The sequence below is a fragment of the Salvelinus alpinus genome, chromosome 27, assembly GCF_045679555.1.
Source record: "Salvelinus alpinus chromosome 27, SLU_Salpinus.1, whole genome shotgun sequence".
NCBI classification, from domain to species: domain Eukaryota; kingdom Metazoa; phylum Chordata; class Actinopteri; order Salmoniformes; family Salmonidae; genus Salvelinus; species Salvelinus alpinus.
Genome location: NC_092112.1, coordinates 43896461 through 43924234, shown reverse-complemented (window position 1 = coordinate 43924234; position 27774 = coordinate 43896461). Strand labels below are relative to the sequence as shown.

The window sequence follows — 27774 nt, the reverse complement described above, 5'->3', positions numbered from 1 at the left end:
AAAAAAGCCAGACTATGGTTTGCAACTGCACATGGGACAAAGATCGTACTTTTTGGAGAAATGTCCTCTGGTCTGATGAAACAAAAATAGAACTGTTTGGCCATAATGACCATCGTTACGTTTGGAGGAAAAAGGGGGAAGCTTGCAAGCCGAAGAACACCATCCCAACCGTGAAGCGCGGGGGTGGCAGCATCATGTTGTGGGGGTACTTTGCTGCAGGAGGGACTGGTGCACTTCACAAAATAGATGGCATCATGAGGATGGAACATTATGTGGATATATTGAAACAACATCTCAAGACATCAGTCAGGTAGTCAAAGCTTGGTCGCAAATGGATCTTCCAAATGGACAATGACCCCAAGCACACTTCCAAAGTTGTGGCAAAATGGCTTAAGGACAACAAAGTCAAAGTATTGGAGTGGCCATCACAAAGCCCTGACCTCAATCCTATAGAAAATGTGTGGGCAGAACTGAAAAAGTGTGTGCGAGCAAGGAGGCCTTCAAACCTGACTCAGTTACACCAGCTCTGTCAGGAGGAATGGGCCAAAATTCTTATTGCGTGAAACTTGTGGAAGGCTACCCGAAGCGTTTGACCCAAGTTAAACAAGTTAAAGGCAATGCTACCAGATACTAATTGAGTGTATGTAAACTTCTGACATAAATAAAAGCTGAAATAAATCATTCTCTTTTTTCGGACATTTCACATTCTTAAAATAAAGTGGTGATCCTCGCTGACCAAAGACAGGGAATTTTTACGAGGATTAAATGTCAGGAATTGTGAAAAACTGAGTTTAAAAGTCATTTGGCTAAGGTGTATGTAAACTTCCGACTTCAACTGTATGTCATAGGTACATACCTAGGAAGGACACACCGACTTTGCAGAAGGTGTTGAATTGGAACTTGTTGGCGGCCTCGAGCAGTGTCTTGGCGTTAGCGGAGTCTATGACCAGAGAGCCCGTGTAGACAAACTCCAGCAACAGCTCCAACACCTCAGCTCCAATGTCGCTCATCTGCAGCTCTAGCTTCTCCCCGCTCCTCGTCTCCCCTGACGACCTGACCAACCAACCACGGTAGACGGGAGTTAGACACCGAAGAGACGCACACACACACATACACACACACACAACTAGGACAAGAGCTACACACAGATACTCACATACACTCGCACACACACAACCTGGGTCTTTACAAAACAAGGGAAAAATAGCAGAATCAATACAATAGAATACAAAGTAAAAGAAAGGTAGAGAATTTATTTTTGGGATCTATTGTTTTTACAGTAAGCGACTAGGGTTTGTAACAGCACACAGTTATGGTAGTTTGTACTCCATCTGAAACAAAACAGTTCTCTCAAAACAAGGATTAGGAGAGCACAAGTCATTTGTTTGTCTTCATCATGGCAAATTAATATCCAAAAAGGCATGCTTTGACATGTGTGTTCTCATGTATGCATAGTTATTCAAGAAGATGCATACATGCTAATGGCAGACAGATGACAGAGAGATGGGAAGGGGTGATGAAACCACACATGCACTGACAGTTTGGAAAACCACTAGGTATGTTACTGTAGCTGTCTGATGTGTCAATGTTATTGTAACGGAAGACCTTAAGCTATGTTAGCTGTGGTATGTCTGAAGGCTAGAATACTGTTGCGCCCAATACTACAATCTTGAAGCCAGTCTCCCAAGAATCTGCCAGATCCTTTGATTTGCTTTTGTGCTTTTTGTCCTGTGTTTTTTTAAAACAACTTTGAGATTCTGTTTTGTCATGAAAAGCGCTACATAAAATACACATATTATTATTATTACAATACTGTATGACTATCCTGTGTGCTGTATATCAATGCTACAAATCAGATTCATATAGCCATATACTGTGGTGCTGGGTTGGCTATCTCTAGTTAATGTAGTCCTCCCAGCCTTATGGCGATTGGTTGTGTTAGAGTCCGCCTGCATTGTGACATCATCAGGATCAGTAATTAGTTGATGTGTTCTAACTCTACGCCGGAATGTCCCATGTGACACAACATAATCTAGTCAAGGGCAAAATAAACAGAATCAATGCCCCAGAATGCAGTGTGAGATACAGTGTCCTTCCCCCGAGGGCTGTGGACATTTACAATATGAAAACTACCAACGATTGAGATGGATGGGGTGTATTCTCCTTCTGTTGCTCATATGGACTGGCTACACTGCATAATGCTCAGTGTCTGTCTGTTTCAAGTGGTACTGTCTCTTACCGGGTTGGCGTTAGAGTCGATAAAATAGCTTTTACAGAGCATACAGTCAGACACAGTTTTGATGCAGGATGCAGACAGACGGACACAGACACATGGACAGGATGGTTCGAGTGAAGAGGAAGGAGAGGGAGAGAGAGTGAGAGAGAGAGAGGGGGGGGGGATGAGAGGAAGAGGGTTGGTTCATCCACAGGGACCAGCAGCCATCCTTCAGAGGGGGGTTGGGAGGGATTAGGTGGGGTTGGGGGCGGGGTCCATGACTGTTCCTGGGTCTTTTAAATAAGAGATCCCCCCCCCCCCCCTGCCCCCCAGCACACCTAAACCCAAAGCCCAAAGCCTCTGCCCCCAGCTCGCTGCCACATTCACCAGTAGCCTGTATGCCTGTATATGAACGTAGTTGACATTAGTAGTCACTGAGCCATCTTAGGAGGTGAGAGAAGGGGAGGAGAAGGACAACGCAAAAATAAACAAGACAATGGGGATCTGTCTCTGCATAGATGGACATAGGGAGGCTGGAAAGACCAAGATGGTTATTATTTTCCTCCTGCAAAGCAAAAAGCCATAGTGTTGTTATGTTATTGCCTTCCCGCCCTATGCTGTGGCGGTACTAAAGCTAGATAAAAGGGGGGAGGAGGGGGAGGTTGGGGGTGTAGTCCAGGGTTAAGCGACGGTGGGGAAGGGAGGAAGAAGAAGAAAAAGGAAAAAAATATATATATATATATATAAAACAAGAGCATGCTCATCAACCAGGTCAATTAGTGCAATGGGAATCGGCTCGAGTGGCAATTTGTTTTGCCTGAGTGTTTTTGTTATGGAAATGGTCTTTCCGCCTCTTCTCACAGAGGTGGCTGTTTATACTGCTGCGCCTGATTGCAGACTTGGTTTTTTTTATGCAAAAGAGGGATAGAAAGGGAGAGAGCAAGGGAGAGTAAAACAAGAGGGAGAAATTGAGAGAGGAATCTGTTTACGAAAAACGCACCACTCTTTTCCCGAAGAAAGAGTATTTCATTCAGCGTAGACGGTCAGAAAGGGGGAGCAGAAAGAGAGGGTCTCTAAATGTGTCCCTTGTGCAAAAAGGACTATCTTATAGGGACCACATTCACCATGTTTTCTCAAATTTCAGCTGGGGAAATACCCTGATTCCCGCAGACCTTTTACTCTGTGTGCTCAAAAGGAATCCAAGCTCATCCACTTTTGTGTGAGAAAACTAAAATGTTACTTGTTTTATTATTCTGTCACCAGCCATAATGAATCCAACATGGATTTAACATAGCGTGCCTGCCCGTTTGACGATGTAATTAGAGTTTAGTTTGTGCTTGTTTGTTTGTTTGTTTGTTTGTATTGGAGGCTTTTTGAGGCTACATTCATGACAATGGGTGAGGTGGGTTAGCTATTGCGTCTCTTTATTGAGGCACGTCCAGGTGTGCAGAGTGACAGTAATGGGTCCATGGCTGCATCTCAATAGTCAAAAGTGGCTTCCTCTCCAAGCAAATACCTGGGCATCCACTACATTGCTTTCCCCTGTCCAACAATGTGTTTTCAGATGATTGCAGATGAAGGAAATGAGATGAGAAGAGGGGGCCACTTCAGACACCCCTCCTGAAGTTTAACAAGTACAGTAACAACCCTGAGCCACACAACGAGGCCCAGCACGTACACTGGTACCATGAGTGTGTTTTGAGCGGCCGCAGAGTGGCACAGCTAATAGTTAGGTTAATTAACCCATTACATTGTGGGCATTGCGGTTCAGAATCATATCCTGAGCTGGACAGGTTACTCTAAATGTAATCCATTATAGTTACTAATTACCTGTCCAAAATTGTAATCAGCAACGTAACTTTTGGATTACCCCAAACTCAGTAACATAATCAGATTACTTTCTTACTTTTGGATTACTTTCCCCTTAAGAGGCATTAAAAGAAGACAAAAAAAGGATCCATCTTTATAGTGGTTTCTGACTTGTGGTCAGTCTCGCTCAGGTGGAACAAACTCACACTTGCACCTTTTTTTAAATGCTGAATTTGAATGTCATTGAGAAAACAGAAAGGTGTCAATGTATTTTTTTTGCCAACATCCTTTCTGAATTTAAATGTAACCCAAGAAGTAATCATGTAGATTTTTTAAAGTATATGTAATCTGATTACAATATTTTAGCTGGTAACATAACTGATTATAGTTAGTGTTTCGACACCCCAACCCTGTGGACACACTGCTGTTTTTTGTCTGAAGCGCGAAGCACTGAGTGGAGTAAACCCTGCTATATAAGAGAATAAAATTGGACAAAAGAAAAGGATTAGGATTTTGGACTATTTTTATTATGGCTAGTCCTTCTGTAGAGACAGAGGATGAGGAGGATAGAAGTCTTGTTCAGATTTGTCGACACTCATCAGAGGATCTTTCAGAGCAGTCTAGGTTTGTGTATGCTATCCACTGCTGTGACCAAATATACGGCTTACAGTACAGCTGGTTGAAATGACGTCATTCTGCTTGTAATGGTGTTATTTCAATGCATTTCAGTTTTACCTGCTGGGTAGACGGTAATGCATACTGTCTAACTGACAGGACAGTAGTAGGGGAATAGTAAGCGTTTATTGGAATCTCAGCTGGAGGATTCTACCACCCAGAGAGTACATGTTGACAAGGAAGACTAAAAGCTTTAGTATGACTTTCTCCTCTCCGACTCATAACAGACTCTGCCCGGGCTCAGTCAGAATTAGGGCTGTGACGATACGAGTATCGTGATACTTCTTTAAGAAAACAGCTCTAATGTTGGAGTCACATTTACGCTGAACCAAAACATAAACGCAACATGTAAATTGTTGGTCCTATGTTTCATGAGCTGAAATAAAAGATCCCAGAAATGTTCCATTCGCACAAAAAGCGTATTTCTCTCAAATGTTGTGCACAAATTTCTTTACATCCCTGTTGGTGAGCATTTTAGCCTTTGTCAAGATAATCCATCCACCTGACAGGTCATTACACAGGTGCACCTTGTGCTGGGGAGAATAAAAGGCCACTCTAAAATGTGCAGTTTTGTCATACAATACAATGCCACAGAGGTCTCAAATTCTGAGGGAGCATGCAATTGGCATGATGACTGCAGGAATGTCCACCAGAGCTGTTGCCAGAGAATCCAATGTTTATTTCTCTACCATAAGCCACATCCAATGTCATTTCAGAGAATTTGGTAGTATCTCCAACCAGCCTCAAAACCACAGACCATGTGTAACCACAGCAGCCCAGGACCTCCACATCCAGCTCCTTCACCTGCGGGATTGTCCGAGGGGACAGGGGGCAGCGTTCTGAGGAGTATTTCTGTCTTTTGTGGTAAAAAAATAAAAATACAACATTCTGATTGGCTGGGCCTGGCTCCCCATTGGGTGGGATTGGCTCCCAAGTGGGTGGGCCTATTGTTCAGTATATTTATTTTACACACAGAAGGTTTTTATGGGACCAAAGAGTTAGGTCTGCCGTGGTTATCTTTTTTGGCATGGCAAAAATATTGCGATACTGGTATTATCACAGCCCTAGACAGAATCATATGAAAACAGAAAGAAAGAGAGAGACTGCTCAGACAGTGTGTGCCTTTACACTAGGCCCTGCCGCTGAGCTGCACCAGATGCACTGTGCCCATAAATTAAGGGGGTGCAGAGCATACTTATTGAAACTCCAGATGGGGAAAATGGAATTACTGGGGGTGATCGTTGGTCTGTGGTCTTCCTGGGCTGAGCAGCAGCAGCCTCTAAAGGGGAGGTAATAGGTTTTTGGTGGGTGAGTGCCGGGCGTGTTACATCATTCAGGTAGCAGGGTCGGGACGACTGGCAATTTCTGACAAGTTTAATGCGAAAGAGGAGGGAGATACATCAACTCTGCAGGCTTGTACGACCGACAGACAGACAGACAGACAGACAGACAGACAGACAGACAGACAGACAGACAGACAGACAGACAGACAGACAGACAGACAGACAGACAGGAGATAGAGTTTCTTTAAGATTTTATCGAAATACAATACTATAGTCTACAAGGGTGGGAAATTTAACAAAAGGCAGATTTTTATGATTTACATAAAATTGACGAGATTGCAGTTATACATCACCAGTTCAACTGTATGGACATTGTTAACATCTGTCATGGTTTCATCTTTAGTGATCATTAATTGATACTCATCTATCCTAATCTAATTTTACTGATCCTTTCACCAAACTGACTATAATTTAGCGTTTTATAACATACATTAAATATCGACACCATTTTTTAAAATTATGAATATCTTAAAATGCTGCCAACAGGAAACAGCTAGGACTACATCCTGGGTATGATACCGAAAACGGTCACAATTTATTTGGATCGTCCGGTTTTTCCACCTGTAGATGGAACAAACTATCTGTCGATAAGCAACTGCTTGCTAAGGTTAAGGTTAGGTTTAAAATAAAGGTTAGGGCAAGGGTTAGTGGATAGTTGAAATGTTACTGGTAGTATGTAGAGCATCTATCCAAATAAAGTGTTCGACAGAAACCTAATCTCACCCAAACTCACATACTGTAGCTTTAATGATTAAAATATAATCATATAAAAAAATATATATTTCAAAACCATTTTCTAAATTGCTCTGCAATTTACTTAACTAAAAAAGTAAACACCATAACCTACTAAATGAAAATGACTTTCCTGAATGTAAACAAGCATTTCATCATCACTTAGCCACTTCACGAAGCGCCATCTGGGCATATGTTCCAATTTAGACTTACATTTCTTGTGTGTGTGTGTGTGTGTATATGTGTGTGTGGAAGAGGTGCTCAACCTCTGATATTACATCTCTACTCTCTCTCTGAGTGAAGGCTGGCTGTCTGGATAACACCAGAGTTATATAGGCCTGCACCTCCCCTCACACACACACGCACGTACGCAAACGCACATGAACACACACGGTGTGGTAGTTTATGAGGCGCTGACAGGGAGGCCCGACAGCAGTGAGTACCTCGATGGCGGGAGGTAGTGGGCAGCACAGGGAGAGCGTGAAGAGGGCGTTTCTCTCTTTCATTCGACCTCATAAAGATCTGGACGCGGTGCGGGGCATGTGTGTGTGGCATCAGCATAATTCCACAGGCGGCTAGAGAGTGACCTGAATGGCACAGCGACGCTGTAACTCAATGACAGGACCCTTGGCGGGGACCTTCTCTTCTCTCTCTCTCTGGTTTATCTCTCGCTCTCTTTCTCTCTCTGGTTTCTCTCTCTCTCTCTCTGGTTTCTCTCTCTCTCTGTCGCTCTCTCTCTCTCTGTCGCTCTCTCTCTCTCTGTCGCTCTCTCTCTCTGTCGCTCTCTCTCTCTCTCTGTCGCTCTCTCTCTCTCTGTCGCTCTCTCTCTCTGCTCTCTCTCTCTCTGTCGCTTTCTCTCTCTGGTTTCTCTCTCGCTCTCTGGTTTCTCTCTCTCTCTGTCGCTCTCTCTCTCTCTGTCGCTCTCTCTCTCTCTGTCGCTCTCTCTCTCTGTCGCGCTCTCTCTCTCTCTGGCTCTCTCTCTCTCTCTCTCTCTCTCTCTGTCGCTCTCTCTCTCTCTGTCGCTCTCTCTCTCTCTCTCTCTCTCTCTCTCTCTCTGTCGCTCTCTCTCTCTCTCTCTGTCGCTCTCTCTCTCTCTCTCTGTCGCTCTCTCTCTCTCTGTCGCTCTCTCTCTCTCTGTCGCTCTCTCTCTCTCTGTCGCTCTCTCTCTCTCTGTCGCTCTCTCTCTCTGGTTTCTCTCTCGCTCTCTGTCGCGCTCTCTCTCTCTCTGGTTTCTCTTTCTCTCTCTTTAACCAACTCAGTGACACCCTACCTGACTGCGCAACACCTCAGAGAGCCGGAGCTAAAACGGCATGGCTTTTTTCTCAGTCTCTCTCCTGCCCTCCCTCTCTCTGTGTTGTGTTTGACAGTAAACACGCCAGTAAAACCGAGAGGTGCCACATGCCTTATGAAGTCAAGGGCACGTATCGTTCTATTTGTACTGTACATGCCGTGATGAATTCCAACAACGGCATAACAACTTGAACTTATGCGATTCATAATTATACCAACCAAAAGTGATACAATTATTGATTAGTATAACATCCATATTCATGGCATATACCACTAACCGTACGGTTAAATGAGAAATTCTATTTTGGATTTAATCTAGATGAGAAAGGCCCACGTTAGGATGACAAATTAATGTCATTTTACAATAAATTATACATTTAATGAGAATTTTCTCTATCAAGCAGCCAAATTAAGCAAGTACAATATAAGAATGTATGCAGGCAGGCAGATTAACCTAACCTGATACAAATGATTTCCACTCCTATGGGGACTTTGTGACTTTCTGGGGACCTTTTCTCTATGCAGGACCTAACTCACTCCAGTCTTTTTTCTTTATGCAGGACCAAACTCTCTATGCACAACCTAACTTTGGCTCAGATAAGGGAGAGAAACAGGGGAATCCTATCGACAGCTCCACCAACACAAGTCTGTCTGTAGCAAACTGAAGGTTGTGGGCTGTGTGCCGTGTGGATGTGATGTACTGTGTGTGTGAATATGAGTAGGGTGTGGTTGAGAAAGGGCTGGTGCTCGCTATTCTCTCAGTGCGCGTCCCCATTCAGCAAGAACAATTGTTTGTTTTTGTGTGTGTGTGTGTGTGTGTGTGTGTGTGTGTGTGTGTGTGTGTGTGTGTGTGTGTGTGTGTGTGTGTGTGTGTGTGTGTGTGGGTGTGTGAGAGAGTGTGTTCTTCTGGCCTGTGCATTGTGCATGCTGATGTGAGTGACACACACAAAGCATCTCCTGGCTGGCTCGCCTCCATGTCTGATAAGCAGCGTGGCGCCCTCTGATGATCTCACAATAGAGCCAGCTTGGCTGCAGGGCAACTAGCAGGCAGCCTCCCTCAGATTTTAGACTGGCGCTTCCTATTGTAATGTACAGTCTCTCTCTCTCTCTCTAGTCTTTTGTCTGTCTGTCTGTCTGTCTGTGCGCGGTGCACAGGAGAACAAACACACATGTCAAGGAGACGAGAGAACATTGGTTCCGGGACACCTGCAAGAATCTGAAGTCAGGGTGAGGACGCTAGGAGATGGTTTTGGCTCAGCTTGAAGAAACCCCCCCCCCCCACACACACACACACACACACACTTCGCAAACACAACAACAACCAAGGAACACATACTAGCACTGGCAGGTTAACCTCCAATCACATCAGCATACACACTTGCACGAACACACCCACATGATATAGAACCAAAACAGCCCAGAGACATGTGAGGGATAGACTAACGGGGAACTAGTCAGATCCACTTCAAGTGAAAACATGGAGAATGGTGTTAACCTGTGAAACAGCCCAGAGACATGTGAGGGATAGACTAACGGGGAACTAGTCAGATCCACTTCAAGTGAAAACACGGAGAATGGTGTTAACCTGTGAAAATAGTGATTGGCTAAAGAGTAGTGTGGTGGTGAGAGATGTGCCTCTGTTTGTTTTCTCCTTTGTTTGCAACTCTGAAGCGTCCCCATTTTTTTAATGCACTAATGGTCACCTACAGTTTTGTTCATTTGGTTGAAAGCCCCCTACAGTCGGTGAGTGTTGAAAAAATCCCCCCCCCCAGTCATTGAACGTTTTCTCTGCTCATCAAAATGGAAATGCAGTTATTTGTCTCTATACGGTAAGGAAAATGTAAAGACTCAGGTGACCTTTTCTGTCCCATGGTTTTAGAGGTACATTCATTTGGAGCGGGAGGAGAAGGAGGCTGCTGGCCCTGTGATAGGAACCAAAGTCTTCACACACCTGCAAGAGAGAAAAAGGGGGGGAGGGGGGGAGGGAAGAAAAAAAAGCCACACAAATGCACCCTATGAAAAGAACAGATTGGATCAAAAGCAGGTGAGGGAGGGGGAGGGGAAGGCAAACCTTTTCACCAGGTCCTTGAAATAAAGGCTGCAGGAAGCTAGAACATTTTGGTGGACTTCAAACTCTTTGCCTTCAACAATTATTTTCAGGTCTGTAAACTCTTTCGCTCTGCGCTGTTGGTTCAACTCCTTCAACATCTCTGTAGAACAAAGAAGAGACAAGACAAGGCCATATTCCGCTTTAGAATTAGAATTGGCTCTTTTTTTAAATATATATATATACACACAAATATGATTATAGAAATATATCATGGTAATTAGAAGTAGAGGGGGAACAATAGAAATGGCTGATTATAAAAACATTATTACCGGTCAGGCTTAATAGCTTCGTTACATTGCAGAGAAGAGAAAATACATACAGTTTCATAAACATTTCAGTGTTACAGGCGGGGAACGTGTGCATGTATAACAACATAAGCAAGCTCAGGTGTTCCACAGTTCTGTACTGAGGAGTTAGTGGAGTGATTATAAGCAGAACCGTCTAGAAGGTGTACGAGTATTCACAGGCGCATGCAGCTGATATCAACGGTTAGGATTCATATGAAAGACAAGACACTTGTTTGACTACAGTGTGGCTTGTGTACATTTGCATACTACTATGAATTCAACTAAAGGAACTGAATCAAATGTAGAACCGACTAAAATGAACGTGCGTCGAAAAGAAACAAGAGACATTATTCATCGTTAGTCATATTTCTTGGGCATTTTACCAGGAGCATCCTCCGTCGTACCCTGGACACGTTAACCCATTGAACCTCGCTGAATTAAACAACACTGTCCAAGCCAGAAACACGAAAGAAAAAAACATCTACACGCTTGTCATCCTCTCAAAAAATCTCCTAAATATCGCTCAGCAACATGAAGAAGCAACCTAGTAAATATATGCATCGAGCAAACCAGGCCCATTGTTGAGCTGTATGGGGAAGTCAGCGAGAGGACTAGGGCCTGCTGTAGAGACAGAGTTTAGAGGAGAGGGTTTTTCTATTGTTTTAATGAGGCACCATGAGGCGACACTGAGTGTACGAGACAGCAGGGGACCAGCGTTTCATCTGTAACAGTATATAAAGAGGGCAATCGATATTACTGTACCTTTAATACACTAAACAGTAGGAAACCATCAACAGCACTATACCTTTAATACTATACAGTAGGAAACCATCAACAGCACTGTGCCTTTAATACTGTACAGTAGGAAACCATCAACAGCACTATACCTTTAATACTATACAGTAGGAAACCATCAACAGCACTATACCTTTAATACTATACAGTAGGAAACGATCAACAGCACTACCTTTAATACTATACAGTAGGAAACCATCAACAGCACTATACCTTTAATACTATACAGTAGGAAACCATCAACAGCACTATACCTTTAATACTGTACAGTAGGAAACCATCAACAGCACTATACCTTTAATACTATACAGTAGGAAACCATCAACAGCACTGTGCCTTTAATACTATACAGTAGGAAACCATCAACAGCACTATACCTTTAATACTATACAGTAGGAAACCAGCAACAGCACTATACCTTTAATACTATACAGTAGGAAACCATCAACAGCACTACCTTTAATACTATACAGTAGGAAACCATCAACAGCACTATACCTTTAATACTATACAGTAGGAAACCATCAACAGCACTGTACCTTTGATACTGTACAATAGGAAACCATCGACAGCACTGTACCTTTGATACTGTACAGTAGGAAACCATCAACAGCACTATACCTTCAATACTGTACAGTAAGACACCATCAACAGCACTGTACCTTTAATACTGTACAGTAGGAAACCATCAACAGCACTGTACCTTTAATACTGTACAGTTGGAAACCATCGACAGCACTGTACCTTTAATACTGTACAGTAGGAAACCATCGGCAGCACTGTACCTTTAATACTGTACAGTATGAAACCATCGGCAGCACTGTACCTTTAATACTGTCCAGTAGGAAACCATCAACAGCACTGTACCTTTAATACTGTACAGTAGGAAACCATCAACAGCACTGTACCTTTAATAGTGTACAGTAGGATACCATCGACAGCACTGTGCCTTTAATACTGTCCAGTAGGAAACCATCAACAGCACTGTACCTTTAATACTGTACAGTAGGAAACCATCAACAGCACTGTACCTTTGATACTGTACAGTAGGAAACCATCGACAGCACTGTACCTTTAATACTGTCCAGTAGGAAACCATCAACAGCACTGTACCTTTAATACTGTACAGTAGGAAACCATCAACAGCACTGTACCTTTGATACTGTACAGTTGGAAACCATCAACAGCACTGTACCTTTAATACTATACAGTAGGAAACCAGCAACAGCACTATACCTTTAATACTATACAGTAGGAAACCATTGACAGCACTGTACCTTTAATACTGTACAGTAGGAAACCATCAACAGCACTGTACCTTTAATACTGTACAGTAGGAAACCATTGACAGCACTACCTTTAATACTGTACAGTAGGAAACCATCAACATCACTGTACCTTTAATGCTGTACAGTAGGAAACCGTCAACATCACTGTACCTTTAATGCTGTACAGTAGGAAACCATCAACATCACTGTACCTTTAATACTGTACAGTAGGAAACCATCAACAGCACTGTACCTTTAATACTGTACAGTAGGAACCCATCAGCACTGTACCTTTAATATTGTACAGTAGGAAACCATCAGCACTGTACCTTTAATACTGTACAGTAGGAAACCATCAACAGCACTGTACCTTTGATACTGTACAGTAGTAAACCATCGTCAGCACTGTACCTTTAATACTGTCCAGTAGGAAACCATCAACAGCACTGTACCTTTAATACTGTACAGTAGGAAAACATCAACAGCACTGTACCTTTAATACTGTACAGTAGGAAACCATCAACAGCACTGTACCTTTGATACTGTACAGTAGGAAATCATCAACAGCACTGTACCTTTGATACTATACAGTAGGAAACCATCAACAGCACTGTACCTTTAATACTGTACAGTAGGAACCCATCAGCACTGTACCTTTAATATTGTACAGTAGGAAACCATTGGCAGCACTGTACCTTTAATACTGTACAGTAGGAAACCATCATCAGCACTGTACCTTTAATACTGTACAGTAGGAACCATCAACAGCACTGTACCTTTGATACTGTACAGTTGGAAACCATCAACAGCACTGTACCTTTAATACTGTACAGTAGGAAACCATCAACAGCACTGTACCTTTAATACTGTACAGTAGGAAACCATCAACAGCACTGTACCTTTAATACTGTACAGTAGGAAACCATCGACAGCACTGTACCTTTAATACTGTACAGTAGGAAACAATCAGCACTGTACCTTAATAGTGTAAAAGCCGGACCCTGGTCGGTCCAATAGGGTCAGATATCTTTGTATTCTTGACACTCCATGTACCCTTGTAAAAGATAAGACGTTCTTGTAAAAGTTATTAGCGGTTCGGGTAATCTGATCCTAGATATGTGGTTAAGGGCAATATATACATAGAGCCACATCCTTCAGTTGACTGTACACAGCTTTTCTCCAACTCTCTGCAGAGCTCAGGCAATGTCTCCTCGTGCTACACTCAAATCCACAAGGTGGCATCTGCAAAGCTGCAAAAGCCTCAGCTGTGGACGGCCGTAATGGACCATCACAGACCTGCAGACATGTACTACGAATTAAACTGAACTCTGCCCTGACACACCCAGCCAACATCCAAATGATCCCAGCTTAGCCATGGACCAATGGGCTGCTACTGTACAATCCTAACTCGTTATTGGTCTCAAATGTGCTGTAAAACAGAGGAGGTGTGTGTGTGTGTGTGTGTGTGTGTGTGTGTGTGTGTGTGTGTGTGTGTGTGTGTGTGTGTGTGTGTGTGTGTGTGTGTGTGTGTGTGTGTGTGTGTGTGTGTGTGTGTGTGTGTGTGTGTGTGTGTGTGTGTGCGTACATGCGTGTCTGTAATTGCATGCGTGTACGCACGCCTTACATAACCCCATCTACCCGTTAATGCGTGACTAATCAGATGAGCAATTGGATCCACTGTAAAATAAACGTAAAGCAGTTTAGTTTGTGTAATAGTCATGAAACGTTCAGTCAGTCTACCTACCGTAAGCTCAACTCCGACTCGAACGCCTAGGATTCAATTAACCTGCTCTGACATTAGCCACACTGTTTGGCTGGAAATATTCCCTCATTTAGCTTCCACTTTCTCTTGACTGACACTAGCAGCTCACTGGCAAATTAATTTAGCAAACTAAATTATACAGTATTAAGCCGCATGACAAATAAGAGCAATTCAAGACGGAGTCGTTCGGTGGCTGCATGTGGAAAACCCTCTCTAAGCAGAGCGTCCTTGTCAGACGTATCACATCAAGGAATTAACTGACTGAAAGTGCCCGTGTCTGACCATTAACCACACTGAATACAATGCTAGAATGAAAAAAATGTAATGAATCAATAAATAGGCCTAATATTTGGCAAAAAAAACCCAGAGGGATATGAACTGCCTTGGCATCATTTGGGTGAACAACAATATCAAATCAAGTGGAGATAGAGAGACTGAGACAAAGAGACATTGAGACAGAGAGCGAGAGAGAGACATCGAGACAGAGTGAGAGACAGAGACTCGGCTAAGGGATAAGAGCACAATCATGTAACGCACTGCAGACAATGTCAAAGAGCCACTTCATTTCGTCTCCTATCGTACATGCACAACACTCTCTACAGAAATGTAACATTAGCCTTGCCCTTCCACATTCTCTGCCACTCTCACACACTACTCTACACGGCGCTCCAGTGCTGCTTGGCCCTTGGCGGTTGGGCAGTTATCTGATTACTGTGCTGCCTGCGTGGCGTGCCGCGGCCACTGTGAATAGTGAATACATGGTAATTGGAGTTTGCATTGTGTGTCTCCAGCGACCGATATGGCTCTCACCTTCAATTTAGCACAGCGCACGGCACCCATTTACCCCAACACTCAGATTCTGGCAAAAGGAACGAGAATGGAGAGCGAAAGAGAAATGAAACTATATTTTTCAGCAAACAATGCACCCCCCTCCCTGAGTGCAGGACGGACACACCTGAATGGCTGATGGAAAAGGTACTAATGGTATATTTGGACGGTCACGCCGCACTCCCCTAGAGCAACCCATCATGTCTGGGAGCGTGAAACGGCTCGCAGCGTCTCCTTTCTCCTCTCTGTCGACAGGGAGTGTGGAGGAGGAGAGTCGCACTCAATATGACCACGGAGGTCTAGAAAGATAACCACATTGTTTCACTACACTAGCGGAGAATGGGACTGGCGACGCTGTCGGGTTCCGTTACCCAACGACCAAATCAGACGCACATCTAGGCGTTTTTCTACACATACGTACATACTGGAGACAATGTTGAAAAGGAAGGAGGAAACCTGTGCACTATTACACTGATAACGGATCATTATTCTATAAGGATTTTGGTACTTCTGTTGAATTCCACTGAACGGTTCAAGGGAACAAAGAGATCTCACAAACCGATAGTACATTTACAATACAACGTGAAAGGAGAACAGAATATCCACAGACTCTTCACATCATTCCAGAGATTTCTGAAACATGCTTCATTATAACTCTGGGAGCAATATGGGAACATGTAGACAGTGTGCCAATTCAGCTGCTCACCCTAGTAACCCTACACGACCATAACATTGCCCCAGGAAAATGCGCCCATGTCCCTTCACAGTAGCCAATTAGCGCACTCTGTGTATTGTGTACAGACGTAGACACAGGCATCCTTATGCATCGTTGTGTGATTGGCTACTGGGAAGAGACGGCAGAGCATGCCATTGGCTGGCAAAATCCGGAGCCATTTTATGGTTGTATCTTTTGGTCGTAAGGGTCTCTCTGAAAGACAGCCATTTTATGTCCTTTCTACATCTGAAGCGAAAAATGTATGTCACAGTTTGTGCTGCACATATTAAATGTGATTCGTAATAACGGAACCATCGGAGAACCAAACCAAATGGAAGGTTACATAGAGTCAATCTAATGTACAGTAGGGGCCACTGAACCTGTTACATTTCGACTCAAGACGTACCCCATCCCCCAAAGATGTGTAGCAACAGCACCCACCAGGGTGAAGCACGGCAGCCATTTTGTACCAGACCGCTCACCACACATCGGCTCTAATAGCCAAAGCCAAACCTTCCCGTAATACTGGTATTTCCTTATGGCAAACAAATTAGTCATGCATTTCGAGAAAATAATCCTAAAAGTGTTTACTACATTGAACTTTGTGACAGTTCACACTTTCCTTTACGGTGCCAGGCAGATACGTAAAAGTTTCAGTTAATTAGCTGAAATACTCGTTGACCTGCATCCCTGACTCTAATTCAAGTATCAATTCTAGTCACTCCTCACATAATACATCAATTAACATGAATTGTGTTCAACATGAAAGACTAAATCAAAACTAAATCTCTGGCATTATATAAAGGGTAAATGAAGGGACAAACAATCATATGAATCTAGCAAGTAATTATGTGACCAAAACAACAATGAAGTAGCCCATCCTGGAATAAAATAAATAAATAAATAAGTCTAATGTATAGTCCGTTTCTGAATTAACCAGGCTTTAAAATTCTTGATGCCCATGAGATAAATAAACATCTACAAATACTGCAACAAAGTACATCTAAAAAAATGATGATGTACTGTACAAATTAATACGGTACGTTACCAGCATGTGGTCTCAAATAATACAAATTATGAAAATATAGAAAAATTGCATATCCCAAGCATATATTATACATATATTTGACATCACATCTATTTTTCACCATGCGTTTTGTAATATAAATAAAGAATAGGCATTTTTGATAGACTTTAGACTGTACTTTTTTTTATATATTTCAGACTCCTTCCTCTTCTGTTGATTGCAGTTCAAAATACTAGGCTATTAAAGACACTGCCAATATCCCTGGAGCAACGTGATGATATTTCACATAAGTCAAGAAGTCTAATGCATTCAAGTGTTGCTAGTAAAATGGACGTGCACAGTCTGACCCTTTGGTCGCTGTTTTCGTTCACACTATTTATAATCAATCCCTTTACCACTCTAATTAGCCTGAAATAACTATTTTAGCTAATCAATAACTCAACATCCAGCTCAGTAGCTCAATACTGACCCCAGTACTAGCCGCTTTTTTAGCTACTATAATATATGCACTTAATGCTGTTCAATCTGAAGAGACCCTGGCTCACTCGGTATCTCCTTCTTGTCTAAGGACTCCATTTAGTTGTAAAACAATACAACAAAAAGGATTGGTTCTCTTTGAGTTGAGACAGCATAGATGTAAAACAAATGTTTGAAAAATTGTTTTATTTAAAAAAATTAATAGAAGTATTTAATTCCCAGAAAATGTGAAATTATATTAATTGGATCAAAATACTATGGGAATAAAATAAAGTTACTGCTAAATTAACTTAAGAGATGTTGTTAGTTTACCATTAACGGGTCTCTACGTTTGTTACATTCCATATTCAAAATTAGTCTTAACTGTATTTTCACCCCTACAAAAAAATGCACTTTAGCCAAGATATTTTTTTTAAATCCAGACTTTACATGATTGATCAAATTAATTTAACTACTAGGGGAATAGACTAGGGGAATAATGATGTCAAGGTCACATCAGTGGCACTTCAAAGCTGAAATACATCACAAAGAAATATAACGGACGATCAATTAATACATTCTCTTTCAAATGGAAATGGAAAATATATTTGTAACATTATATTATATTAACTTAAGTCTCCAAAGGGCATAAAGGTGCCCCTTTATGAAAATATAGGCATTTGAAATGTATTTATCATGAGTTTACTAAACATAAATCTGTACAACGGATTCATTATTAAATTGGGCAATCTATGATCAACGGCGACGATACAGTATGTTTGATTGTGAAAGTCGTATGTAGTTCAAAGTAGAAACCATGAAACATAATTACAATAAACATACAATAATTACATGGATTTTTACATGGATTTTAATTTTCAGTATTGAGTAAATCATTTCATGCCTATGACTAGGCTGGACTCAAGTAGTGCTTGCTGAATTTGCATCTCGTAAATGTAGGCGAAGGAGGCTGAGTCCTACCAGTGTGATTCAAGCTAATTCTCTTTCATCCTCAGGTGTCCATTTTGCACCAGTTCTACCAGTGAATACGCTTCTTTCCCAAAGACCAAACAGCCAAATCTGGCAACTTCCTTTACTGGGAATCTCTGTTTACTGACATGTTATTCAAATAAATAGAATGTGCATTATTATCAACATTTATTAACAGGGCATAAAGTATTATTATAATTCATTTAACAAGTATTTCAATAATAGTCCCGTGTGGCTCAGTTGGTAGAGCATGGCGCTTGCAATGCCAGGGTTGTGGGTTCATTCCCCACGGGGGGACCAGGATGAATATGTATGAACTTTCCAATTTGTAAGTCGCTCTGGATAAGAGCGTCTGCTAAATGACTTAAATGTAAATGTAATATTGTTCACATAAGACAATAATAATATGTTTAACTATAATAATATAGATATTGATAATAACATGCATTTAAAATAAAGGGAATTTAGCCATGTGCTGAGTTTTGGTCAAATGAGAATGCTCTGGATGACAAATTGACCACATCAATACTTCTTCCAGCCAAATGGGGGGGAAAACGCAATAACAGGAGTATCTTTAATATATTTAGAGAAACTGACAGAGAGAGCCGAACAAAAGACTTGTCAAAATGGCTCTTCTCTGGCACAAAAAAACCCTGTGAGAAATGTATCAATAGACAGGCCAATCTGAAATAAGTTCTCAAAGAAGAACTCTCAGCAGGGCGGGCAAACAGAGGAGAGAGAGAGAGGTCACTGTAAATGCACACAAAGACCTTTCACACCACACAAAGCTTTCCCAATCTGAGCCTCATCCAAAAGCTCTTTGTGTATACAGAAAATATGGGAAAAGGCTCTGGCATACAGAGAGTGGATTTAACCGAAAGCACAATGACCAAAATCTGGGGGAAAAATATGGCCATTTTAAAGAAAAGGCAGTGGGTATTAAACTATATTTCAAAAACAGATCAGCCACAAAAAAATATATATTCAAGGATTTAGCTAGCTAACAGTAGAATAAGTTACTAATTAAGCCCCATGAAAACAACAGACAAACCATGGATATAATAAAAATGGCGTCTTGACTGGCAGTTAAACGTGACAACCCATCCCCTTGTGACAGTAGTGGACCGATCCATTAAGTATTAAAACGGGGGGTTTTGAAGACATGCCAACAATAGGTGTTCAGACAACTGCTATACTGCACCGGACGTGCCAGTGTCTCTAAGCGTGACACACCGTATCCAATCGACTGCCACGAAGCTGATGGGTATTTCACGAAGCAGAATAAACACCGCCATAGTTCTTCATTCATAAAGACAAGATCAATCGGCCCTGGTTGAAAGGTGAGTCCGAACGACAGACAGCTGCACCCCCCGCCGGGCTGTCACACAGCAGCCCCGATGGAGCGGATTTAAATCCACCAACTTGGGGGAAAAACCTAGCCTACCTCGCCACGTAATGACGGCGGAACAACAGTAGCAGCAAACATGGTAGCTTAACAGCCTAGCGCAGGTCAGAAACAGCGTTTACATTACTGTTACTGTTGATCTATAACTGCAACAACTATGTAGGCCTACCCGTATGGAAAAATGCCCTTGGAAAACAGGAGTCGTGGGTGATTGAGAGCCTATTTGTATTCTAACTACAGACACACAGCCCAGGTGTTCCTTTCAGCTGGTGAACGAACATGAAAAGGTATTCACTCTCATTCGGGAACATGCCCACATCCATGTAGGCTGACCCAGCACACGAATGTAAAACTTGTGTGAAGTTGTGTCAACTTCAAGGTAGCGACAACATTGTTACCCCGAACACTTATTCTTACTAGTACGAAACACCTTTCAGAATCTTTTGTACATTCCTTTCTCGACATCTCGTCAGTTGATTCATACCCATTCGAGGCAAATAATCCAGTGTGAGGGCAGAAATCCGCGAAAACCCTCTGGAATCCATGGCTGCGCTGATTCTAGTGGTACCACTGTCTTAGAGAATAGTCCATGATGAGGACGTTGTTATTCCCGGCTCTGCTCTGCCCAGGCTGGCCGTTCATCCTCAGTGGGCTTGTGTAACTGTCCCTGTCGCAACGAGAGAGAGGGAACCGTGTCCCCTGGGAGCCGTGAAATGGAACCTGGTGCGGGCTATTGTTTCCTTCACCAATAGACAGACACAGAGATAGAGAGGGATCCAAATAATATTTGTATATTATAGTAGACAGCACCACACGCAACTGCCCAGTGTTTCTTAACAGAACAGTGTAAAAAAACAATGTTGTTGCCCAGGAGGGGCACACCTGATTCAACGAGTCGACTAATCATCAAACCGCTGGCCACTACCCTGTCCTTTCTTCTACCATACCCTTGGGCCACAGGGCCAGACCTATTATACAACAGGTGGGTCTAATCCTGAATGCTGATTGGTTAAAACCGCATTCTAGCCGGTGTCTATTCCACAAGTTACCACCGGCTAAATCTATGATGTTAAAATGCCTATTTACTCTGTTCCATCTGACACGCAATCCACTGTCTCGTCAGCCCAGCCAGGCAATTTATAAAAACTTGATCTCAGCTATAAAAAGCACCTAGACATTATCGCACATTTCTTTTAGATTAACATGCAGTTTTCAACAGCGGAGATTTGTATAAACCTTGCGGTCTGTCTTTCCGACATTTGCAACTTTGTTTCAATATTCAAATTGAAACAGTTTGGAGTCGGGATGAGACAGACAAGCAGGCAGCTTTTCTCAGCCTGTCAAAATCATGAATAAGCATAGTTTTTATGGCTATATACAAATAACTATCAATAGAAAACAGGTCGAATGAAACAAAGTGCAGCTAGTTTGCAGTCTTTCCAGCTTCAGTTTGAAGTGATTGTGTTAGCTGTGTTTGTTGGCTAGCTCCTCTAAACAACATCTTCCTGACGAGAGAGCACATTTTCTATGCCAGGTGAAATCGCACATCATTAGCTCATTGTTATAGATGTATCCAAATAAATGTCACTAGAAAACAGCTTAAAACAGATGGACGTGTCCTCTGAGCATGTGCTGATCAACTGGCATGTGTCTTCACTGACATTTTCAACCTGTCCCTGACTGAGTCTGTAATACCAACATGTTTCAAGCAGACCACCATAGTCCCTGTGCACAAGAACACTAAGGTAACCTGCCTAAATGACTACCGAACCGTAGCACTCACGTCTGTAGCCATGAAGTGCTGTTCACATCAACACCATTATCCCAGAAACCCTAGACCCACTCCAATTTGCATACCGCCCCAACAGATCCACAGATGATGCAATCTCTATTGCACTCAACACTGCCCTTTCCAACTAGGACAAAAGGAACACCTACGTGAGAATGCTATTCATTGACTACAGCTCAGTGTTCAACATCATAGTGCCCTCAAAGCTCATCACTAAGCTAAGGACCCTGGGACTAAACACCTTAAAGCATTGTTGCTTAAGGGTTTGTAAGTAAGCATTTCACTGTAAGGTCTACACCTGTTGTATTCGGCGCATGTGACAAATAGAATTTGAATTGAATTGCAGCTACTTTGTTGTTATTCTGGCTGCACTGTTTGACGTGACTGTAAATTAGCCGTAGTTGGCTAGCTAGCAAGCAAGGGATAAGGACGTTACCAGCCAGTAGAACATTTTGAACAAACGACTGGGTCGTGTCCATAGACACAGAACTAAAATAATTAATGACTGGGTTGTGTCTCTTGTAACCGAACCGATAGAACGAACGACCAGCCGCCTTGGGTAGCAAACCTAGATTTGTGTCGCAACTATATCTTGTGGAAGGGTAAAAATAGTAAGTATAAATATATGTAAATCATTTGAATATGTTGGTACCCAGTTGTATAAAGTGATAATGCCCTCGAAGCCAGTGCTTGGAGGATATATTGGCACGGTTTCCTGGCCTTTGGCTTCATCTCGGGCCTAACAACACCCGTGCCAATATATCCTCCAAAACACCGGCTTCTCTGGCATTATCACTTAACTGTACACAGACAAACAAAAGAATAGTCTGAGAGCATACAAGAACACAAACAGAGCTGTGGGAGCTGTAGGGCTGCTGTGACAGCATGGCAGGATGTCATTTGCCCTGTTGTTGTGTTAGGGAGCCTGGGAGAGAGTGGTGTCATGAACGGCAATCCGGATGACCAGTGCGCGCGCGTCTGTCCAACCGGTCGCCATGTTCCAGTCTCCTGCTGCTCATTAGCAGGACTCAGGGACAGTAAGGGACAGTAAGGGCCAGTAAGGGAAGAGGAGCAGCCATCCCTTCCCAGTAAACAGAACTCTCGGACAGAGAAAAAACGGGAGCGTGAGCAAACTATCCAGGGTTCCAAACAGGCTCCCTGTCCTCTCCTTCACTTAAAAACAAAACAGCATTTCGAAACCAAGGACGATTCAGTAGGAAACAGGCACCCACTACAGATTATGAAGTGTTATTCAAGGATATGTTATTGTCCACCGCTCTGGGGGCGAGTGAGTCACATTCTACAATGTCATACACGCATTGTCACACACGCACGCAATAAATCCCTAACAATGGTGCTATGATGAGGAAGTGCTGGCCAGTGCAGATAACCCATGTTTGGAGGAGAGGTTGACTAGAACAGTGGGTTTATAACGGTATTCATTCTCTGGTTGAATTAAAATGCTAACTTACTGTTTTACACTAATTACCATATGGTACACAAAGCGCCCACTAACCCCAAACACATCCATACTATAGCGCCACAGAGGTGAACAACGGCAGAATGCATGAAATAAATAAAATACACCACGTGCGATTAATTAAACACATTTAATTGAGCTTGATCATTTCATTTCAGAGTCTGTCAGCATATGGATAATGGTGTGAAGTTTCTATAAAAGGAATACTGTACACCTTTGTAAAGACATAGATTAATAGATAGATTAAACATAGATTCATACATTCATTCATAATAATGAGTAATGTTTCTTTAATTAGGTCTATTCTCTGAAAATGGCTTTAACCCTGGCGAGTTGCAACATTTTCTTACAGACTTCCTAGGCATACACAGTGTGATCTTATATCTCTGTGAGGAATACTACACGTTTTCCCACCAAATATCATGGGATACAACAGCAGCATGTCTTGGTATTTGAGTCACGGTTATAACCTTCACCCCACTGGCATTTTATATCAAACACTATTTATTTCCATGTGAGTGGACAGTAAAGGTATGGTTTAGTCACCCACAAACCTTCCCCTGACTGGCATTTGATATCAAACGTTATACTATAGGTATGGTACTGTAACCCCTGCCAACACCCGTGCCAACATCAGCGTCTCTCTCTCTCTCTCATATATATTTAGGAACAGGACATGCGGTGACTCAGGCAGATAGAAAGGCCAGCGTGTGAACATGCCTCTAGCCAGTTAACTCACAATCTAACCTGTCTACGAGAGTGTCTATGACTATGAGACTCCTAACAGGCTAGCAAAAACTCAGGGTACTGAAATCTGCTTATATTGCTGTTTTTGAGGCAAGCATATTGAAAGGTGACCCTAAGAGCGTGATAAATACGATCCACAGAGAGACAAAGGCAATAGCCTCTCTCTCACTCCCTTTCTCCCTCACACACACCCTGCTGCAGATAAATGTTACCCCTCTCTGCCTGTGGACGAGGTGGATGATGTGTTTACTGGCTAACTCTGTAGAAAGTCACAGCTAAAAGTCAGTGCAAGCAGAAAGGCCAGTGTGTGTGTGTCCAAGCAGAAAGGTCAGTGTTGGGGTCTGGCTTTGTGGGTTGTCTGTCTGGTCTCTCAGTGGACCGTACAGACTGTAGATGAAATGTCTCAGACCCTGCTGAGCCAATGCATGTGCCTGGTTAATCCTAATTTCCCAATAACCACAGACACAGCACACTCTCACCACAGGTTAAAGAGGGATTATGGAGGTGACTGAACTGCTTCTGAAATGGACTGGCTATCTAAGAACTTTTAAATGGCACTTTAAAAGTATATTCAACTGGAAATATGTACCCGTTTGTTCCTCTAGTAGTAAGTTACTGCCTAATTTAACCCAAGGGTCTTCTTACACCTTTAGTAATGAGTATTCTATCAGAAAAAGTGTAGGTTACCATCTAGAGCCTAAGACATGAGCAAGAAGAGACTGTGAATTACAACAGTCCTATAAACTCAGTTATAGTTAGCCTAAGATCACACAAATAGCACTGTGCCTCATCAAGAGCTCTCTTCAGTTATCTAAAACATTAATGACATCATCAACTCTCACTCACGGTGACAGTTTGTAGTAAAAAAAGAGAATAATGACAATCTGCTGCAGTGGACGCCAACCAGTCGATCGCCATTGGTCAATCTTCAAGGCATTCCGAGTTGTGACGACCCTCCCACTCTGTCTGCCGTATTCTCTCTTTGTTCTTGTTTCCTTATTAGGATGCCGGTGGGCGGAGTTGGGAGGGTCATCAGCTACATGGGAAACACCTGGGCCCGGTGTCTCCCAGGATAAATACACCACTTCTCCATTCATGGAGGAGACTCTCTCCATGCAGACACCTTTATAGATTTTGTTGTGTTTCTTGGTGGTTTTTTGGTTGTTTGCTTTAGCAAATCACAAATCATTGTATATTATACTTAGTTACTTTATTTAATAAATATATATTTTGTTACTCCTTATCTCCACGTTGTCTCCCTTTTGTTACGGGCTTTGAGCCGGTTCGTGACAGAGTCGATCACCAAACATTTCTGTAGAAAAGCCAACAATAAAGACTTGCGCTCGTTGTTTTCTGTTTATTCGTGTTTCGCTGTTGGCGGTAGATGCAATTGATTCAGAAGCCCTGTGGACCGGGTAGACAAAGTGTTCCCATTTTGAACCATTTCATTTGTCTAAAAAAAACTTAACTTCGCCTACCCGGCGGACCGGGAGATCTGTGGCTAAATCGAGTGCATCTACTGCACTGGCCAATTGGATAGCTGAAATCAAACTTTATTTGTCAAATGCGCCGAATACAACAAGTGTAGACCTTACCGTAAAATGCTTACTTTACAAGCACTTAACCAACAGTGCAGTTCAAGAAGAGTTAAAAAAAATATTTTCCTAATAAACTAAAGTTAAAAAAAAAATTGTACATGTAGGTAGGGGTAAAGTAACTATGCATAGATAATAAACAGTGAGTAGCAGCAGGGGGGGGTCAATGTAATAGTCTGGTGGGTGGCCAGTTGATTAATTGTTCAGCAGACTTATGGCTTGGGGGTAGAAGCTGTTAAGGAGCCTTTTGGTCCTAGACTTGGCGCTCCGGTACCGCTTGCCGTGCAGTAGCAGAGAAAACAGCCTATAACTTGGGTGACTGGAATTTTATGGGCTTTCCTCTGACACCGCCTATTATATAGGTCCTGGATGGCAGGAAGCTTGGGCCCAGTGATGTACTGGGCAGTACACACTACCCTCTAGCGCCTTACGGTCAGATGACGAGCAGTTGCCATACCAGGCTGTGATGCAACCGGTCAGGATGCTCTCGATGGTGCAGCTGTAGAACCTTTTGAGGATCTGGGGACCCATGCCAAATCAAGTCTCCTGAGGGGGAAAGGTTTTGTCGTGCCCTCTTCACGACTGTCTTAGTGTGTTTGCACCATGATAGTTTGTTGGTGATGTGGACACCAAGGAACTTGAAACTCTCGACCCGCTCCACTACAGCGCCGTTGATGTTAATGGGGGCCTGTTTGGCCCGTCTTTTCCTGTAGTCCACGATCAGCTCCTTTGTCTTGCTCACATTGACGTAGAGGTTGTTGTCCTGGCACCACACTGCCAGTACTCTGAGCTCCTCCCTATAGGCTGTGACAGACGTGATGGTGCCTACCCTTACCACCTGGGGGCGGCCTGTCAGGAAGTCCAGGATCCAGTTGCAGAGGGAGGTGTTTAGTCCCAGGGTCCTTAGCTTAGTGATGAGCTTCGTGGGCACTATGGTGTTGAACGCTGAGCTGTAGTCAATGAAGAGCATTCTCACATAGGTGTTCCATTTGTCCAAGTGGGAAAGTGCAGTGTGGAGTGCGATTGAGATTGCGTCATCTGTAAATCTGTTGGGGCGGTATACGAATTGGTCTACATTATTCGGGAGGTTGCTGAGCCATGACCAGCCTTTCAAAGCACTTCATGGCTACCGACGTGAGTGCTACGGGGCGATAATCATTTAGGCAGGTTACCTTCACTTCCTTGGGCAAAGGGACTATGGTGGTCTGCTTGAAAGGTATTACAGACTCAGTCAGGGAGAGATTGAAAATGTCAGTGAAGACACTTGCCAGTTGGTCCACGCATGCTTTGAGTACACGTTCTGGTAATCCATCTGGCCCCGCGGCTTTGTGAATGTTGACCTGTTTAAAGGTTTGCTCACATCGGCTACCAAGAGCGTTATCACACAGTCATCCAGAACTTCTGGTGCTCTCGTGCATGCTTCAGTGTTGCTTGCCTCGAAGCGAGTATAAAAAGGCATTTAGCTCGTCTGGTAGGCTCACGTCACTGGGAAGCTCGCTTCTGGGTTTCCCTTTGTAGTCGGTAATAGTTTGCAAGCCCTGCCACATCCGACGAACGCCAGAGCCGGTGTAGTAGGATTCAATCTTAATCCTGTATTGACGCTTTGCTTGTTTGATGGTTCGTCTGAGGGCATAGCGGGATTTCTTATAAGCGTCCGGATTAGTGTCCCGATCCTTGAACGCGGCAGCTCTAGCCTTTAGCTCCATGCGGATGTTGCCTGTAATCCTTGGCTTCTGGTTGGGGTATGTACGTACGGTCACTGTGGGGACGATTTCGTCGATGCACTTATTGATGAAGCCAATGACTGAGGTGGTATACTCCTCAATGCCATTGGATGAATCCCGGAACATATTCCAGTCTGTGCTAGCAAAACAGTGCTGTAGTGTACCATCCACATCATCTGACCACTTCCGTATTGAGCGAGTCACAGGTACTTCCTGCTTTAGATTTTGCTTGTAAGCAGGAATCAGGAGGATAGAATTATGGTCAGATTTGCCAAATGGATGCATCTCTGTGTGTGGAGTAAAGGTGGTATAGAGTTTTTTTTTCTCCTCTGGTTGCACATGCTGATAAAAATGAAGTAAAACTGATTCAATTCAATCATCCTCTTCGGCGCCATCTTCACAAAAATCACCGTGCCTACAGAGCTTCCACGACCCCGGCCGCAACAAAGTTTGATACTAGCCTCAGTAAGATTGAATAACTTTTTTAACTTTTAAACCATGACCACAGAAAGATTGTCAAAGAATACAGCAAAGAGCTGCTGTTTTTATTAGTGAGTTCATGTTTAAGTTTTTATTCATCACTGTTTTTATTCAACACTTACAAAACATAGAACGCGCTTCTCCGTAATTTCACTTGCGCTGGAGCGACACTGAATGAGTAGCCAAATGTACCGATAGCCCTGCATTTGTATTATTTACATTTACATTTAAGTCATTTAGCAGACGCTCTTA

The 27774-nt window shown here is 42.9% G+C and overlaps 1 protein-coding gene across 2 annotated transcripts in view; it reads right to left on the bottom strand.

Annotated features, from left to right (window-relative positions):
• LOC139556636 (kelch-like protein 29) overlaps positions 1-27774 on the bottom strand; it is a 325217-nt gene that overhangs the window by 79633 nt on the left and 217810 nt on the right. For both annotated transcript variants that reach the window (XM_071370836.1, XM_071370835.1), the window contains exons 6-7: positions 10136-10274; positions 857-1053 (exon numbers count right to left, since the gene is read on the bottom strand). In XM_071370836.1, coding sequence (XP_071226937.1) covers positions 857-1053; positions 10136-10274 — 336 coding nt within the window. The remainder of the gene's footprint in view (positions 1-856; positions 1054-10135; positions 10275-27774) is intronic.